This window comes from Struthio camelus, chromosome 7, assembly GCF_040807025.1.
Source record: "Struthio camelus isolate bStrCam1 chromosome 7, bStrCam1.hap1, whole genome shotgun sequence".
NCBI lineage: Eukaryota > Metazoa > Chordata > Aves > Struthioniformes > Struthionidae > Struthio > Struthio camelus.
In genome coordinates this window covers 38,231,283-38,247,426 of record NC_090948.1, presented here as the reverse complement: position 1 = coordinate 38,247,426, position 16,144 = coordinate 38,231,283, and the positions used below count along the sequence as shown (strand labels likewise).

The 16,144-nt window shown below is 38.1% G+C and overlaps 1 protein-coding gene across 13 annotated transcripts in view; it reads left to right on the top strand.

Annotated features, from left to right (window-relative positions):
• Positions 1 to 16,144, top strand: part of CTNNA3 (catenin alpha 3) — a 571,770-nt gene that overhangs the window by 306,795 nt on the left and 248,831 nt on the right. For 11 of the 13 annotated variants that reach the window (XM_009676053.2, XM_009676026.2, XM_009676018.2 and 8 more), the window contains one exon: positions 7,881 to 7,919. The exons of the other annotated variants lie outside the window; for them this stretch is intronic. In XM_009676053.2, the coding sequence (XP_009674348.2) occupies positions 7,881 to 7,919 (39 nt within the window). The remainder of the gene's footprint in view (positions 1 to 7,880; positions 7,920 to 16,144) is intronic. 13 annotated transcript variants of the gene reach the window in all.

The following is a 16,144-nucleotide window of genomic DNA, read 5'->3' as shown; positions in this document are numbered from 1 at the left end:
TTCTTCTTAGGGATTCCTGGAGCCATTGTACTGCCCTCTCTATATTTCTGCAAAATCTTTCATAAAAACCTCTAGTGTGATATGATAAATAGCATTGAGGCAATAGAGATGTTTAGCTAAGAGTCCTTGTGAGAATCTTTTTTTTAAAACATGGATGTAAGGCGCTGCATAGGGAAGCTTTACACCAGTACTCCCTTACTGTTAATTATTGTTATCTTCATTGCACTTACTTGCTTCCAGCAGGGCCCGCAGGGAATTTGATGGTGTCCAAACAAACAAGAGGGACTTTCAGAGTTTATAATATATGCAGATGAATGTTAGAAACAGGCCTGATAATGCCAGTAAGTCAAGTTTTCTTGTCACAGCAGCACTGAGTTTTCTAAACGCAGGAGCTGTGGTCCTGCAGGCCGAAGCAGACTGGTAGTTCCTCTCGCGGTGAAGTGGCCCTTTCCAAGCTGGGATCTCTGTAGATACACACGTACCACAGCAGTGTGCCGTCCATGTCCTAACACATTATTATAGAGGATAATACTGTCTACTCTTTGGCCATTTTCTGATGTCTTTCTGGTTATCTCTTCTTTTTTCACCTATACCAGCTCCCAAGTTACCTCTAGAATTACATTTGAACTACTTTTTTTTCGAGATATCTGTGGTTTTTCCTTGCTTGTATTTCCTGGCAGAAGCATTTCCCTGGCACTAGAAATAGCATTCCTATTTCAGCTGGTTTTCCCCCAAAGTGGATTTATGAGAGTCTAGCTCCTCCTATATATTGTCTTTTTATTTTAAAATTATGCCCAGTTATTGCTTCCTGGTTAACAGGAATCACAGATCACATTTGAAATTTATTTTTTAATATCTGGCGAGTGCTAAAGGTGAAAACATGTCTCCCTGTTTTATAACACATCAAAACGTTTTATTTGTCTCTATTCCCTTTCGGAAGGAAGGATGTGTTTTAACTTAGCAGAAAATATTTTGTAGAAATGTGGTTATTTAAAAGGGAACAGAATTTTCATAAATTTTTCAGTGATTTCTCCATTTAGCCCATGTAAAGACCATAAGATAACTCTCTGTCACTCACAGGCAGGCTGCCCAGATTGCAAATGAGCTGTCTCGTGCATGGAGGCCTGCGAATGGCTGCGTGCCATGAGCTCTGCGCCGCGGGACGCGCTGGCACACGCTGCCGGCACTGCTGGGGCACCGCTTTCCGGCCCTCTGCCTCTCCTCTGACGAGTCGAAACGGAGAAATGCTGCGACAGTTGGGCTGTAGTGCCTAGGTCAGCAGAAGACACATGCTCTGAAGTTACCTAATGACCTTTTTTCCCCTCCAGATTACTCTCGCTTTGTCTTCTTATAATTTATACATATTTTGTATAATTGATTTTTTTCTCTATTTAGGCTCTCAAATGTCTCTTTTTTCCATTATTTCAGGTAAACTGAGCCATATCATAAAATAGAAACATTAATGAAAGAAATATTTGTTGCTGATTCTGGATCAGGCTGATTATTTATTTGTAGTCATTATACTCTCTTATGAGTTGCTGCTGCTAGTTTCCGAGGAGCGTTTTCATTCCGAAATGAGCACCTGTGGACAAGCATATGTTTGGGGTCTAACTTGCTGGTTTAGTCTTGTCTTGTTTCACTCTAGTACATAGAGAAGGCTTATAAAGGGAGAACATATTAAAACAAATCTAATTAGAGTTATATAGAAGCAAATGCTTGTGCACAGCCTCATTCTCTTTCTCTCTTTTTTTCTCTCTCTCACTCTCCGTTTCTCTCCCTGTTAAATAGAAAGCCAAAACTACAGGTCACGTGAAGGAGAAGAAAGGTTTTGAATACTCTCTTCAAGGCTCCTGTATTGAAGCTGCCACAGGAAAGCTCTGTAAATCCATGAATGCGGAAAGTAATAGTAGACGTGTAGCAATAACAGCAGCCTAATAGTCTTAGAAAATCGGTATATGGAGAAAGCTGGTGTAGTATCTTTGGTTATTGGGGGTAAAAAAGAGGACTGAGATCTGTGCATGTGTATGGAGAGGCTTGTAGGGTAGATACCCAAAGAGAATTGTCCTGAAGCAAGTATAGTTTGGCAAGTTATTTGATATGTATGTAGAAGACTAGTGTAGATTATGGCAAGTTGCACTATTCCAGACAAGGACTATATTGATTTTGCCTATGGTTTCATGGAAAATAATGGTGTTATTTGTCTCCCTTTTGTTTTGATTTCTTCCTCACTCTTATCTCTTGTTGCTGTTGCAGCCTGTGTGCTTTATATTTCCTACCTCATGAATATTCTTTATGTTAATTTTGTCTGTTTTTTTTTGTCTTTTTTTAAAATTGGTATCCTAGTGTTCTATCCAGTCTTTTGAGTCAATAGTGTTATGCATATTTTAAAGTAAATGTGTAAAATTATCAACATAGACAGAACTCCCACTGGTATAATACGATTTTGTAACTCAAGTATATAGCCCACACAGTGCTCAGAAAGCTGCTGGTAGCAACATCTCCAGGTAGTCTGTGCTGCTTGCACTAAATTATCCATGAGGAGCGCGTTCCCCTGGACAGTGTTTGGCCAGTTGATTGAACACTGCACTTTCCCTCACGGAAGAAAAATCAAGATGATTGCTACCTGCTAAGGTCTGTCCTGGTTTTCTGATGAAAAACTTTCATGTTGCAGTAAAGAACACTTGTCTTAAGGTTTTATTCCCCTTATATTTCTCCTGTGGTAGCCTCTGGATTGTCTTATTGTGGCCAGGAAGTCTGCCAGGCACAGTATAAAGATATGGAGGTCCTCTCTCTTATTCCATTTGGCTTGTACTATCCCCGTCACTGCACAAGGAGTTCTGTCACCATGTGCCCACTGGGCCGTCTTTTCTTTTGCTCTCCTTCTGCTGTTGAGATTGCTTGCATGTGTGACCCTCCGCATATGGGGTCTTTGCATAATGATGTGGGTACTTGAAAAAGACTAAGCTTAAGTTAGCCCATTCCAGTGCGTTCTCATCGCCTGTAGACCCAAAGTAGGATTTGTTTGCTGTGCTGGTTGGTTTCATGAGATCAGACCAGAGGCCATTTAAGTTGGAGTTTAAGTCTTTGAATGCAGATATCTTAGCGTTTGAACCTGAACTTCTGAGCTGGTTGTAACAATGTGACACAAATCTATTCAGAAGGATGTTTCCAGTAAAATTAATTGTAGTGATTCTGCCAAATCAGTGTACACCCATTGGGGTATTGTCGTTGTTCAGTGTCGGTTCTGTGCCTGGCTATAAGCTTGTTGAGAAAAATGAGAAGTGACTGTTACAAAGATAGGCTTTGAACTTTGTCTCCGGTTGCTCTCATCACTAGGTGTAGCTGTTCTTCGGCATTCTCTTCCTTGAGAAAGTTATCTTAATCTCTGCGTGGATCTAGCTAGAAATTACTAGCTAACGTGAGGCGGCCAGTGACACAGATAATGAGCATCACTGTACTTCAAGGACCCTGTTGTGAGATATATGTTAGAGAGACTTAATAATTGCTTGATGACAAGGTGTAGTTTCCAAAGGCTTCTGAGCTACCCAAGTTTTATGTAAGGTACAAAAGAGTAATAGGGACAGAATCTAAACACTCTCTTGTAATAGCATCGGAAAATGTTTACAGCTTTTATATTATGAAACTACAAAAGGGGCTTAGATATTTGTTGTTGTTTTTTGTTTTCTCTAGCATAGCATTTTACAGACTGCAGACAGGAAGTGTGTTTTACAAAGCTCCCTGCTCTTGATTCGCTGTTGAATCATCTTGTCATCATTGAGCTTTAGGTGAATGAGTTTCTGCAGCTGGCAAAATTGAATAGGAAAAGCTTTAATTTTGTTCTGGTGTATGTCCAAAAGCTGAAGAGCTTTTTGGAGTCTGGGATTAGAACTGTGGTGAATGATGCAAAAAGCTTGCGGAGGTTACATTCTTCATGAGGTCACAGATGGTTCCCTGCATCGTTTGCGTGAACTGCTGGTTTCCACAGCTCCAGCCTGCCTGTTTGGTGCTGACTCCTGTCACTTTGCAGTACCTGTGCTAATAAAGGGAATTAATTTGAAAGTATTTTTCAATGTAGTGACTTTTTAGATTTGTTGAAATTTAAGTTCTAAGAATGGTACCAATGTTTTCTGTGCCCATAATAAGTGCATGTGTTACATACCTAAAATTTATGCCATTTGGTAGCTTACTAATCTGTGAGCTGAGTCAGACTTTTGCTTCATTTAAATATGGATTAAAAATTACATCAATCTTTTTTATAAGAATTTAACCTTTTTAACAGTGCATGTCATTATACAACATGTAGCAAGGGGTACGACCCATATTTTCTCAAAGGTTTGTTTTCATCTCTCAAAGGGCACAGAAGGCTAATTTAAATGATTCTGTAACAGCAAAGGCCAATTTGGACCAAAGATTTTGTTCCCGAACTTCAGTCTCTCTTTCGAAAGGTTAATAAAGGCTTACTTTGCACTGCAACGTTGCTGCCTACCAACTCAACAGTAAACCTGTTGAAAATTAGATATGTTGTGTTCAGACCTGTTTGTGTTAGCCTTTCCAACAGGCCGTTCTGTCATCTGGCTTGTTCATGCTCAGCTTTCTTCTTCCATTTCTAAATTTATCCCCTAAGTGGGAAGCTGTTCATTTTCTGCCTGAGTCTCCTGAGTAGGTCGATGCCTTCATTTTATAACAGTATCTGTTCATATCACTCTTGAAATGCATGAGGTACTAGCTTGTAAGTGATGATGCATTTTTTAATTCCGATTAGTATTTTATAAATTCAAGGATGGCAATGTTGCATGGAACAACCTCAGAAATTTGAAGTTGGCAAGAATTGTCAGTTGCTGTCGTTCTCTACCCCGTGTTGAGCGTTCTTTAGTATTGATGCCAGATTCCAGTTGCTTGGGCTTTGTTTCTTCATTGATTTCCATCATATATTGTTTATTGCCTCTGAGCGTTCTACCCTTTGCGGTTTCTATTATATATGAATAGGAAAGCAAAGCATTTTTTATGCTTCTTAGCAGCACAGCTTCTTTTCTTATTTTCTTTTTTAGCTTTATCAACAAAGTCGCCTACAATGTATTTAGGTTTACCAGCCCTTTCAGCAGATGCTTTGCAGCTTTCAGTTTTACTGCCTTTTTCTTGTTTAGGCTCAGTCTCTAGATAGAATTTATGTGTATTTATCTTTCAGAATGGTATTGAATGCCGTTAGGTAGGATCATTCTTAGTGGTTGAAATTTGTTAAAAGCATAGCAGTTATTTGTATATTGCATGTTTCACAACACTGTGATTGCTAACAAAATGTAATGTAAAACCTAAATTAAAAGAAAAACGTTTTCAGGAAATGCCATAACAAATACAGAGAATGATGAGTGGTTAAAAATGTTTTACATATCATGGGACCATTATTTCTTTATTGTAGGAGAAATAAATAGATACTATTGAGTGTATTTCTTTTAGCCTGTTTGATCTATCCTGTGCTCATAATTTCTGGAATCGCTTGAATAATGATGACAGTTTGCTGCAAAAACAGCAACGAAACCAACATAGCTATAAGCATTGCTTTTTGAGCTTTTAGAAAGTAAATAGGTATGTGTTCTAAACCAAATCCACACTTAACACCTTCACAAATATATAAATGACTTAAAAGCTCCCTTGCCCCTGAAAACTTTTTGAAACATGGATGAAAAAGACCGCCCTCCAGTACACATTTTCCACATATTTTAGGATCTTTCCAGAGCATGCTTCTGCTGTGCTGCTTACAGGGGACCTATTTGTCCCGTTCTCTCTAAACTCTATCTGCTTGTTCTCTGCTCTTCAAATAGGAGTCATTTAAGAAAGAGACTGCTGTTGTTCGGATGCTTGATAGTGACATTAGACTCTCACGGATAAACAAGGGTTGTTTAAAGAAGTCACCGTTCTATTGCATATCTCTCAGCATTTGGGTTTGGAATTGTTTGCTATGGAATATGTGAAGTGGTCCTGTTTGACTGTACAACTTGAAACAAGAAGTTACTTGTACCTTAAAAAGAATCTGGATTCTCTCCTCCTAAGACTGGTGTAAATCAGGCATAATGTCTGTGGCATGTACCTCCATCTTTGGGTCTCTACTCATGATTGCAGAGTGAACATGGGAAGTTGTCCTTGGAAGGCGATGGGATTCTCCCAGAGCAGTGCAACCTTTTGGCTGGCATCTGCTCTGCCTCCATAGGCGAAACGTGTGGGAAGGAGTAGTAGTATGTGAGGATCATGACATGTCATTTATTGCAGTCTTCTGCCTTTAGACAGTGGCTATGGAGACAGAGTCTCTGAGGTTTTCTTCAACTGCCATAGTTTCATTAGATGATGTTCCAGGACCTGTCTCTTTGGACCTGGATTAGCCAAAAGGTAATTTGGAAATATCCTGCCTGTTCTTGCTGAGTTCCTGTGCTCGACATAGCTTAAGAAAGCCCCACAATTGCCCTAATCAGTGGAAGTCTTTCCTAAGAAGAGCTTCAAGTTTGTCACTTTCATGTTAAGTGTTTCAGTTTTTTCAGAACCCTTGCATTTAAGCTGTTAACCTGTCGGGGGATGTCTGCAGTAACAGTTAACACTTGTGTGTCACTTCCCATTTGAGATTTCTTGACTGTAGCAAAAATGTCCTGTTATTTGCTGCTGCTGTTACAGAAGAGCATAAAAGTAGTGTACTAGTAATCTAAAACAATGGTGAACTTAAGCCTGATAGTCTTAAACAAGCAAAACCAAAGACTCAGTTCTGCAAACTTGATTCAGTTCCCAGTTCCCTTCTCACTCATGCCTTGTGAGTAAGAGACAACAACTCTTTTATAATATATCATTTGACTTCTCTTGTGTAATTACAGAACTAACCTTGCCTGGAATATTTACTTTGTCTTTTCTGCTTAACTTTCTTCTTCTCTTTATTTATGATTTTGATTTGACTCTTATTAACATTCTTCTCAGACGCTGTGTCACATCAGATTTGCTCTTTTCGTGGTATGGCTTACTGCAGCATCCATTTTCTCTTACGCTGTCAGCACAATCTGACATAAAGCCTTTCCATGTACAATTGCGCTCATATTTCGTTGGACTCCATTAATCTATTTTTGTTCAATTATTTTTTTTAGTTGTTTTTAATATATAATACTGTCATGTGATCATAGAGGTATTTTGACTGCATTGAAATGCATACTCTAGCGAAAAATGAACATCTCTATCCTTTACTATCCCTGAGAGAGAGACATTTAAGTGTGCATATTCAGTATGAAAAATTTAAATAGTTTGATAAAGGAGAAAACCACAAAAGTTCATTTTCAGGCAGTGCTTGTGGTGGTAGTAGGCTGAAGCATACCGTAAGGAAGCCTATCAGATATAACAACTGTATTTTTAAGTATATTGATTCACATGCAAAAGATGATGCCAAACTGTAGTTATACTTTCAGCAATGAGTTTTCAAATGTGTGCTTCTACTTCCATAAACATTTGATATTTAAACTGTTCTGACTTTTTTTTTCCCCCACATACAGGCATATAATTTTCCTTGTGTTCTTCACAGAGCTGACTGTGCACCTAGGCATGTTTTTGATGCAACAGGAGCAGAGTGGGAGGGATTATAGAAAAAAATCTTACTTTCAGCTGTACTGTTCATAGTATTCTATTTTATTCTGTTTTATTTTGTTTTATTTTGTTTTATTTTATTTTATTCATGAAAATCAGAAGATAAGCATATCTAATAAGTATCAACATTCTCTCATTCTCATAATCCCATTTGCAGATTTACTATATGCAAAACTCTTTATTCCATGGCATTTATCAACAGAATTTTCCGTGATAACTATGACCATTTATACTTCAAAATAATAAAAAATTCATTTTTCTTCAATTTGCAGTGCTTGAACAGGTGGCTCTCAAATACGGCAAGCTGTCAGGTTAGTCTGTTTTGTGCACTTGCTGTTTTCAAATTTCCGTCCAATTACCATGTAGTATTGGCAGTTCCTTCAGTCCCAAGCATATGTACAAAGTAAACTAGATATAGTCTGACATACTGTTATCTGTGCTTATATTTGTATATGTGTATGTGAGTATTGTGACATCTTTGAATAATATGTCTATGCCTATCAACAATGGCATAGATATAGAGCCAGTACCAACAAAACTCCTTGAAGCACTGGAGAAATGGCAGAAGTAAGATTGCTTCTCCAAACCTATCATGTCCTGTCCGTAAGATGCATGCTAGCGCAATCTCTAAATCTGTACTTGAATACTATATTTTCTCCACGTGAATAACATTTCGTTCACTGAACGATGCATGGTCTCTTCCTGAAGTCTTTCAATCCACTGATGCTCGTGGTTGGGAGATCTTTGCGTCCTTCTGTTTCCAAGAAGGCTATCAAAGTGGGTAGCAAGCTGTATCTGGGCCTGCTAATGAACTGCTGAAATGAGGCATCCTACAATAGTCAGAGCATGTTATAATGATCCTCAAAAACTTCCGTGACTGGGCTGAGATTGTAACTCTAGACTGCTGCTGTGCTGATACCTGGAGCTCCATCTTCACTTTTATTAAATGTGCTAGCATCTTTGACGAACCAGGAGATGCTGTGGCTTTTGGTAGTGTGGCGCTGCCATCAGGAACTGCCTGAAGAACTCCAAAACTATCTGCCAGGGGATGAGTGCAAAAGGTAATTGACTGCACCCGTTGGTGGAGTGTGTACAGAGACTCACACAGAAGAAAGCAAACTTACTTGACAGAAAGCATTGTTTACATTTAAACGTGTTCCTTAAGGTATGCAGTCCATGTAGACATTTGACTTCCACCTCTCTTTTCCTGTCCCTGATTATGCACCAGTCTTGGAGTTGAGCAGTAGCTAACTGGTGGCAGTTTGCTCTGACCTACCTAGAACATCCTGAGAAGCAATAATGGAGGAGCACGTGTGAACGCTCTGTATGTGTGGTTAGACTACAACCTGAGTAATATCTCTTTGATATAAATGCATCTGTCTATGAACTTACATGTAAATTGCAACTAGTGAATAATATTTACAATGATTCTACTTAACCTTTTTCTTTCAATCTTCTAACATTTTGTATATTTTTAACATTTTTAAAATTACGTCAACACAACTCAGTAACACATTTACAGAAAGAACAGGTCAGTCATTAGATTTCAGTCATGTATTTCATTGAAAGTGAAGGAATGAGAATACATTTTAAAGGAAAAAAATGTTCTTTTGAGCTCTGTGATATTACTGCATCGGTGAGCAAACTTAATTATATTTCCTTATTTCCTGACTCTCTTTTTTTTTTTTTTTAAGCTCCTGTACCCACCACCTCTTTCCTGCTATTTGGTGGCAACGTACCAGCACAGCTCTGGTATCATGCCAGTAAAAGTACACCAAGTGGGTGGGGTGCCCTGAAGGAGGAGAGTGCTTGCCTACCTTCAGAGCAACCTTTGCTAGACCCTGGGTTTGTCATTTTTCTTGATCTCTTGATGAGACATGAGTAGCACACTTGTAAAATATGTTATCTGCCAATAAAACCTAATCTGAATCTGTTAGTTTTTGTGTTTGTTACATAATGTGTAGCAGTGATAGTCCATGAAGTCAGCTCGTATCATTGGGTTTCCCAACACCTTGCCTGGTTCGACTTCTACTGAGATAACTAGTGTCATTGCAAAATCCTATCACCAGGTTGCCAGCCATTGATTTGTCTGGATATGGTTGCCCCAAAGTAGTAGTGTTAAAATCAATAGGCCGAGAGCCTTTACAAGGTGTCTTCCCTTTGGCCTTCTGCAAGCTCCATCAGTCCACAGGACTCTTACCATCCATAGCCACAAGTCACCATGCTTTCCTCTATCTTTTCTTCTGTGTTAGTAGTATTTCTTGAGCTTTCTACTAACATCAAAGACTTTTCATAACCCTTTGTTTGATCCTCGCTGCTGCCTGTCACTTAAAGGTTTATTCTGCACAATTTATGATGCATCAGCACAAGATTTTAACCTACACACATTTCTCTTAAACCTTTAACGAACCTTTCTTTTGCTTCTAGCTTTACCCATCATAATTCGTAGATACTTTTCTATAATGACCCTGTTCTAGTTTCTTTTTTTGGCTGTACTCTTTCCCGGATCTAATGATTATTATATGCATATTTAGGTTAATGGAGAGTAGATTAGTTCTTTGTCTAATTAGGAAGGTAAACAGTTTAGAAAAATGGAACATGAAACATGAAAGTCTTAATATAGAAAAAAATTATTAAAAATGTTTAAACATAAGGCCTGTGGAAAGGGACCTTCCAAAATGGAGTATGATTGCTTCGTTAGAATCTCAAGAATGTTGCTTGCTGAATTTGAATTTTTCCACAGGTATAGTTGGGTTTTTTTTTTCTGTGTAAAAATAAATAGTGGGAAAATGCAGACAATTTCTGCGCGGAACTGCAGAGGAATATGCCCTGAAGAGCAGACTTTCTTGAGCTCATGCAGAATTCTGCAAATCCCTCCCTGTAGGGGACTGTAATTTTCGGTTGTCTTCCCTGCATGCCATCACATACAGCCTCCCTTGCTCAGTTTGTTAGTTGCTACATGTAACAAATTGTACTTTTTTCTTCCTCTTGTAGCAAAGAAACCCAGGGTCTTCAAACCTGTACTGAGAATATAATCCAACATCCATAGTAATGCTCAGGTTTCTCACTGTCCAAATAATTCGGTACTCTCTGCTAAATAAATGGCTATGCAATGGCCTCTTTCCTGGCAGTCATCGGTGTAAAAGAATCATTCAGGTGCTCTTTTATCAATCTCTCTCGTGCTCTTTCCCCTGTAAGTGCTACTAGCAGGAACTATCCGTAATAGAGTAGATTTCCTCTAGTTAACAATAGTAATTTTTAAAATAATATTTGTGTATTGAAAACATTTAGTCACGAGCTTCAGGGAATAATGCCTCAGAGTCATTTCCTTGTCTTGCTAAGAATAATGATATATTTTATTCAGGAGTGACTGATTGTGCTAAATGCACAGGGTGAAGTGATTGCATCAACTATTATTTGCTCTTACAATCCCCAAAACATCTTATGTTACTACCTCTTACCTTGTAGTCCTCCATATGGAAAATACATGTAAAAAGGAAGTCAATACAATCTGGATTCATTATATGTACAGAATTTTGCTGAACATTTAGTTTGGAGTATTTGTAAATTTGAGAGCTAAATGTTTGAAAGAGTTACCTTACTCCTCCCCCTAAAAGCTGTATTTTCATGCACTGCACGTTCTTACTTGCCTCCCAGCCTCCTAATTGCCCAAATTGTATCACAGGAAGGTGTTAAATTAGATTAGTTACCCTAGATGAGACAGGGATTAGCTAATATGTTTAGTACATAATTACATGGAATTATAGTTTTTGTCTGTTTGGGCCTTTAAGTTTTACTTGAAAGTGTAGTTTTGAATAAAACCAAATCCATAGCATGCACGATAGTGGAAATGCTCAAACTTTATCTGGTTTTGAGCTGAAAAATATATGACAAATATGCCTGTTCACATGCCTGTAGACCAAATTGTTTCATGGCTCCACTCAGGTTTGTCCCAAACAGCTTCCTTCAAATCACTCCACAGATACATTGCAGAGTGTGAGTGTTGCGTGTGTGAAAATAAATGGTTTGTTAGAATAACTGCAAGTGGAGTTCCCATTGCTGATGAACATATGCAGAGCTGAAATCTCAGATCAAGGGAATCTGAGGGGAATTAATCTTTATTTTCCATCCATGGGATACAAGAGTAAAGCATGCTAATTTTACATTAACAGATCTTTTGATGTGTCTGTTCTGTAAGTGAGAATGAATATGATCATAGAGATTATGTCAAAATAATAAGTATGTCAACATGCAGATGTAACTAACTTCTTCAGAAATGAGAAAAGGAAATTCTCTTCTCCATTCTACTATTCTGACTTCCTTGTCTCTTCATGTTGCTCTTTGACGTAAGGGGAATGTAAGAACAAAGTATGTGATGGTATAGAGTGGCTCTGAGGACTTGAAAGTGAGATTGTTTTGTCTGGAATATTTTTCTAATAACTCAAAATATTTTTTTGATAAAATGGTGATTGATTTTAATGCTGTTAGAGTCCCTTTAAGTCTATTAGAATCTATTTATGTAGTATGTGTTGCATTATAAGAACTTGCACCGACATTGAAGACCACAGAAAGACTTTTTTGTTGTCTTGAAAAGTGCATGCCAAGCCTTTGCTTTGCTGCACAAAAGTAGCGGTTTGGAACTTGCACCGACTCAGTGCATCCTTAGGTATGGATAGCTTCCAGAAGCTGAGCTCTGGACATTTTTTTCTGTTTATGATTCCTGTTGGAGACTATAACTTTTTGATTTAGAGTACAGCTAAAACCTTTAAACAGTCTGGTTGAGAAGCACTGTCTTAGCAATTGTACTGTATTTTACTCTGAATTTTCCTCCCCCTATATTCCCTTCCTCCGTCTCATAACAGCATATAATCTCCAAGCCATTTATATGAGAGTTCATCATAGGAAAGTCTTATGCTGCTGCTGTAGGATGAGCTTTCCTCCAACTAATTTCCTATTTTTCTGCTATAAAACTGCCAGAAGACTTTGGTGAATGGCAGATGGATATTCAATTAAAAACTTTTGTACCAGGAACTTAGAAAATTGCTTCTTAGTAAAAAGCAGAAGAACTTCAGTATGCTGCTTGTTGTCAGTTTGATACCGTGGGTACTGCTCTATTTCTAGGTATCTTTGCCTTCCCTCTGTGTGTCATCAGTGAATATGACTGATCTGCTCAAACAAAATACAACAGATTTTTACTTCCTGCTCGTTCCTCAAATTATTTTAAAGTTGAAGTACAAACCAGAGTAATGTACTATTGGCCTTTCTATGAAGTGTAAAGACTGCCACATTTCATATGTAAAACACTTGTGGCTTGTGATTTTGCATTAGAAATATTAAAAGATCATTCTCTTTGCTTTACAACAGAGGGGTTTTATGAGGCATTTACTTTGTGTGACTCCCCTTCCCAAAGAAACAGAAGTACTAGAAAAATACAGTGTTTTTAGGACCACCTTGGAATCGTACTGAGATTTTCTAAGATTTCTCCTGCCTTTTCACATTTGGAAAACTGATGTAATGAGGAAAAAGATGTTGACCTTACCTACCAGAATGAAAGAAGAAAAATTCAAAGTAACATAGGTTCCTCCGTCTCCCCCTTGGCTCGCTCACAATTCCTTTTAAGAAAATTCAGGATCTCTACTCTCTTGCCAGAGACAGGGGCCTAGCTCTGTCCTCTGAGACACCTCTCTTGCCTTCGCCAACTTCAGCAGGCTCAGACCAGCGCTTCAGAGAGTGGATGAGAACGTGCAGTATGATGCATATTCCAGCAGCATAAATAAATGTGAGAACTTAGCTCACTTGAATAATTTTTAAATTAAATGTTATAAATTCTAAATATTTTTCTGCATTTTTTAGGCTTTTTTATCCATGCTTATTTGATTTAAATTTGCTTTGCAGTGTTAAGATCCAGATATAACTGAATGCTGAAAGAGAAACAGAGGAGACTCCTCCTGCATATTGATTGAGAAAGGGTAATGCACACAGTGAGCAGAGCCCGCAGTACTCCAACCAATATTGATAGGGGTTGAGGTAATTCATTTCTTACGAAGTGCTTCACATCTCACAGCATTAGCTCCATAGGGAACTGTCCATGATGGCTTGAAGAGGAAAAAAGTGGCAATCTCATATTGAAGCTGCTGAGGAGAAAAAAATACCTATAATGAGAAGCAGTTCCACATGAAAGATTCCTTATTTGCTCAGTTGCATATGATTTTCCATGCCCTTGTCTTTTTTTTTTTCTTTCTCTTTAAATATACTTGCTTGTTTTTAACTGAATTTAGTTTTCTTGAATCAGGTGTCCTTTTAGAAAAAGCATGCTAGGCTTTGTTTATTAGAGTGAGTATGGAATTCGAGTTGCAAAATAAATATAGTGGTTTCCAACTTACAAGACTCATAAGTTATTTTTTCTTTGCATTTCCTATATTTACCTTTGTTATTTATATTAACAAAGGAAGGTAATAAATATACTGGTAAATAAATTTCCTTTTGCAGGCTTTTGATGTACAGTAAAAATATGCTTTGAAATGCTGTATGAAAATGCCTGGAAGCTTTTGCCTTTTCAAAGGAATTTTTGTTCTTTAAAATGTCAGAAATGTCATGTTCTGCCTTTACTGTCTTGTCAGAGGATTCCTTGAATAACTTAAAAATGTTCATTTAAGAGATTTCTCAGGCAACATTTAATAAGATGGCACTGCTGAATCCTTAAGGATTTCCCAAAAATCAGTAGAAAGAACTTGCATATAACTGTTCATGCATCAAAGGAGCCCTGTTGGCTCAGTGAGGTTAACTTGCTCTCAGAAAGCTGTTCATATCTGTTTCCAAGATGGAGAACAACGAGGTCTTTTAAAAAGTTTATTTAAAAGCATGAAAGCACTTGAAAGTTGCAAACAGTCCACATCCAACTGGCTTCCTTTTGTATTTGAGTCTGACATAAATTTCTCCATTGACATCTGTAGCTTTGGCGAAGGTCGTAGTTCTAGTTTAGTTAACTGGACATGTCACCTTCAACAAAGAGCCTCATTTTTTTAGCTGGAAGTTGTGCTTTTAAGTGCAAGTTGAAAGTTGGAAGGGTGAAATGCTCTTTCCGTGAATTCTGCATGTATGATGCAAATATTCCTAGGGCCTTTTGGTATACAGATTGGCATATGGAAGTATAAAGTGGTTCTTGACAGCACGTAAATTCCTTTGGTGTTGCTCATTGTTAACAAGGCTTTTTGTTCCTACTATATTGGGAGACAGTAGTGGGACTGAAGGATTAATCAGTCCAAACTGAGGCCTGGAACTTGGACGATAATTGTGAGCAAACATAAGAGAGATCATTCAGACGCTGCCGTCTTGGATCTCCCATGCCGTACGGTGCTGTTTGTGCCGTCAGGGTGTCCACGGGCCCCGCTGCCCTTCTGTCGGTGGCCGCCCCAGACCTGAGCATGTGGCTTTCAGCCCAGCTCTTTCCCGTGCTTCATCTGAAGTTTCTTCACTCTCTGTGTGACCTGCAAGGTGACGAGTACTTTGCCTTCACCCAGCAAATAATGTAATCAGTGCAATTAGTTTTATTTACTTCTTGATGGGCGAAGCACCATAGTAGGTCATTTTGGCAGAAGCAAACCTGTTGTAATCAAGTTGGCAAACCTCTTGGCCCTTCTCTATTATTAGTTCAATGTTGTGGAACAACGTATGTTTCAATAATAAATGAAGACGGCAACAGGATCATCTAGGGTCCTCCCTTTTCAGTATTTACAGTTTTCTTTTTTCTTTTTTTTTTAGGGGGGGAGGCACAGCTTGCCATTTGCTGTCTTCTTTTCTTTGTTGGGTTTAACAACAAGATTTGAACCAGCAGGGTTTCCATAAGCTGGATATGAAAGAAAATCTTATTTTTGTCTTTGCACAGCAAGTCCATGAATGGATTTTTCCCAAGTGTCAACATTGTTACAACACAGAAAATTTTGTGAAACTGGTTTTTATACTACGTGCAACTTTTTTTCATGCACTGTTACGTTTGGTCTGGATTTCGAAATGACTTTTTAATTCAAAAGGGGAAACATTTATGAGCTCCATATACCAGAAAGGTTAAAAGCTAAATCTTAAATGCTAAATTATAATAAAGGACATAAAATGCCTGGTATCTCTGTAGGGACTGTAACTTTGTTTTAATATGTTCCTTTGGTTGGGTGAGTTTTTGGGGGCTTTTTTTGTCACAGCACAATGTACTAGAGCCTATCATTATTGAATATGCGTCACACAACGCATTTCCTGAACTGTGATCAGCCATTTAATTAGAGCTCTGGCATTTATTAACTTACCGTAGTATTGATTGGTGTTTACATTATAGCTTGACATCTTTTAGAGAGCTTCCATAGAGAACTGCTTTCAATAGTCTTTTTAAAAAATAAAAATTATCCTTGGGACTTTGAACTAAATAAAAAGATGGTTATCACAGAGTCGTGATACTAGTGCTGCAGAGGAGCAATACAGCTCTAGCGGTATAGTTTTTTTTTTTTCCCAGTTCATACAACCATTGTTCAGGAACAGACACATCACA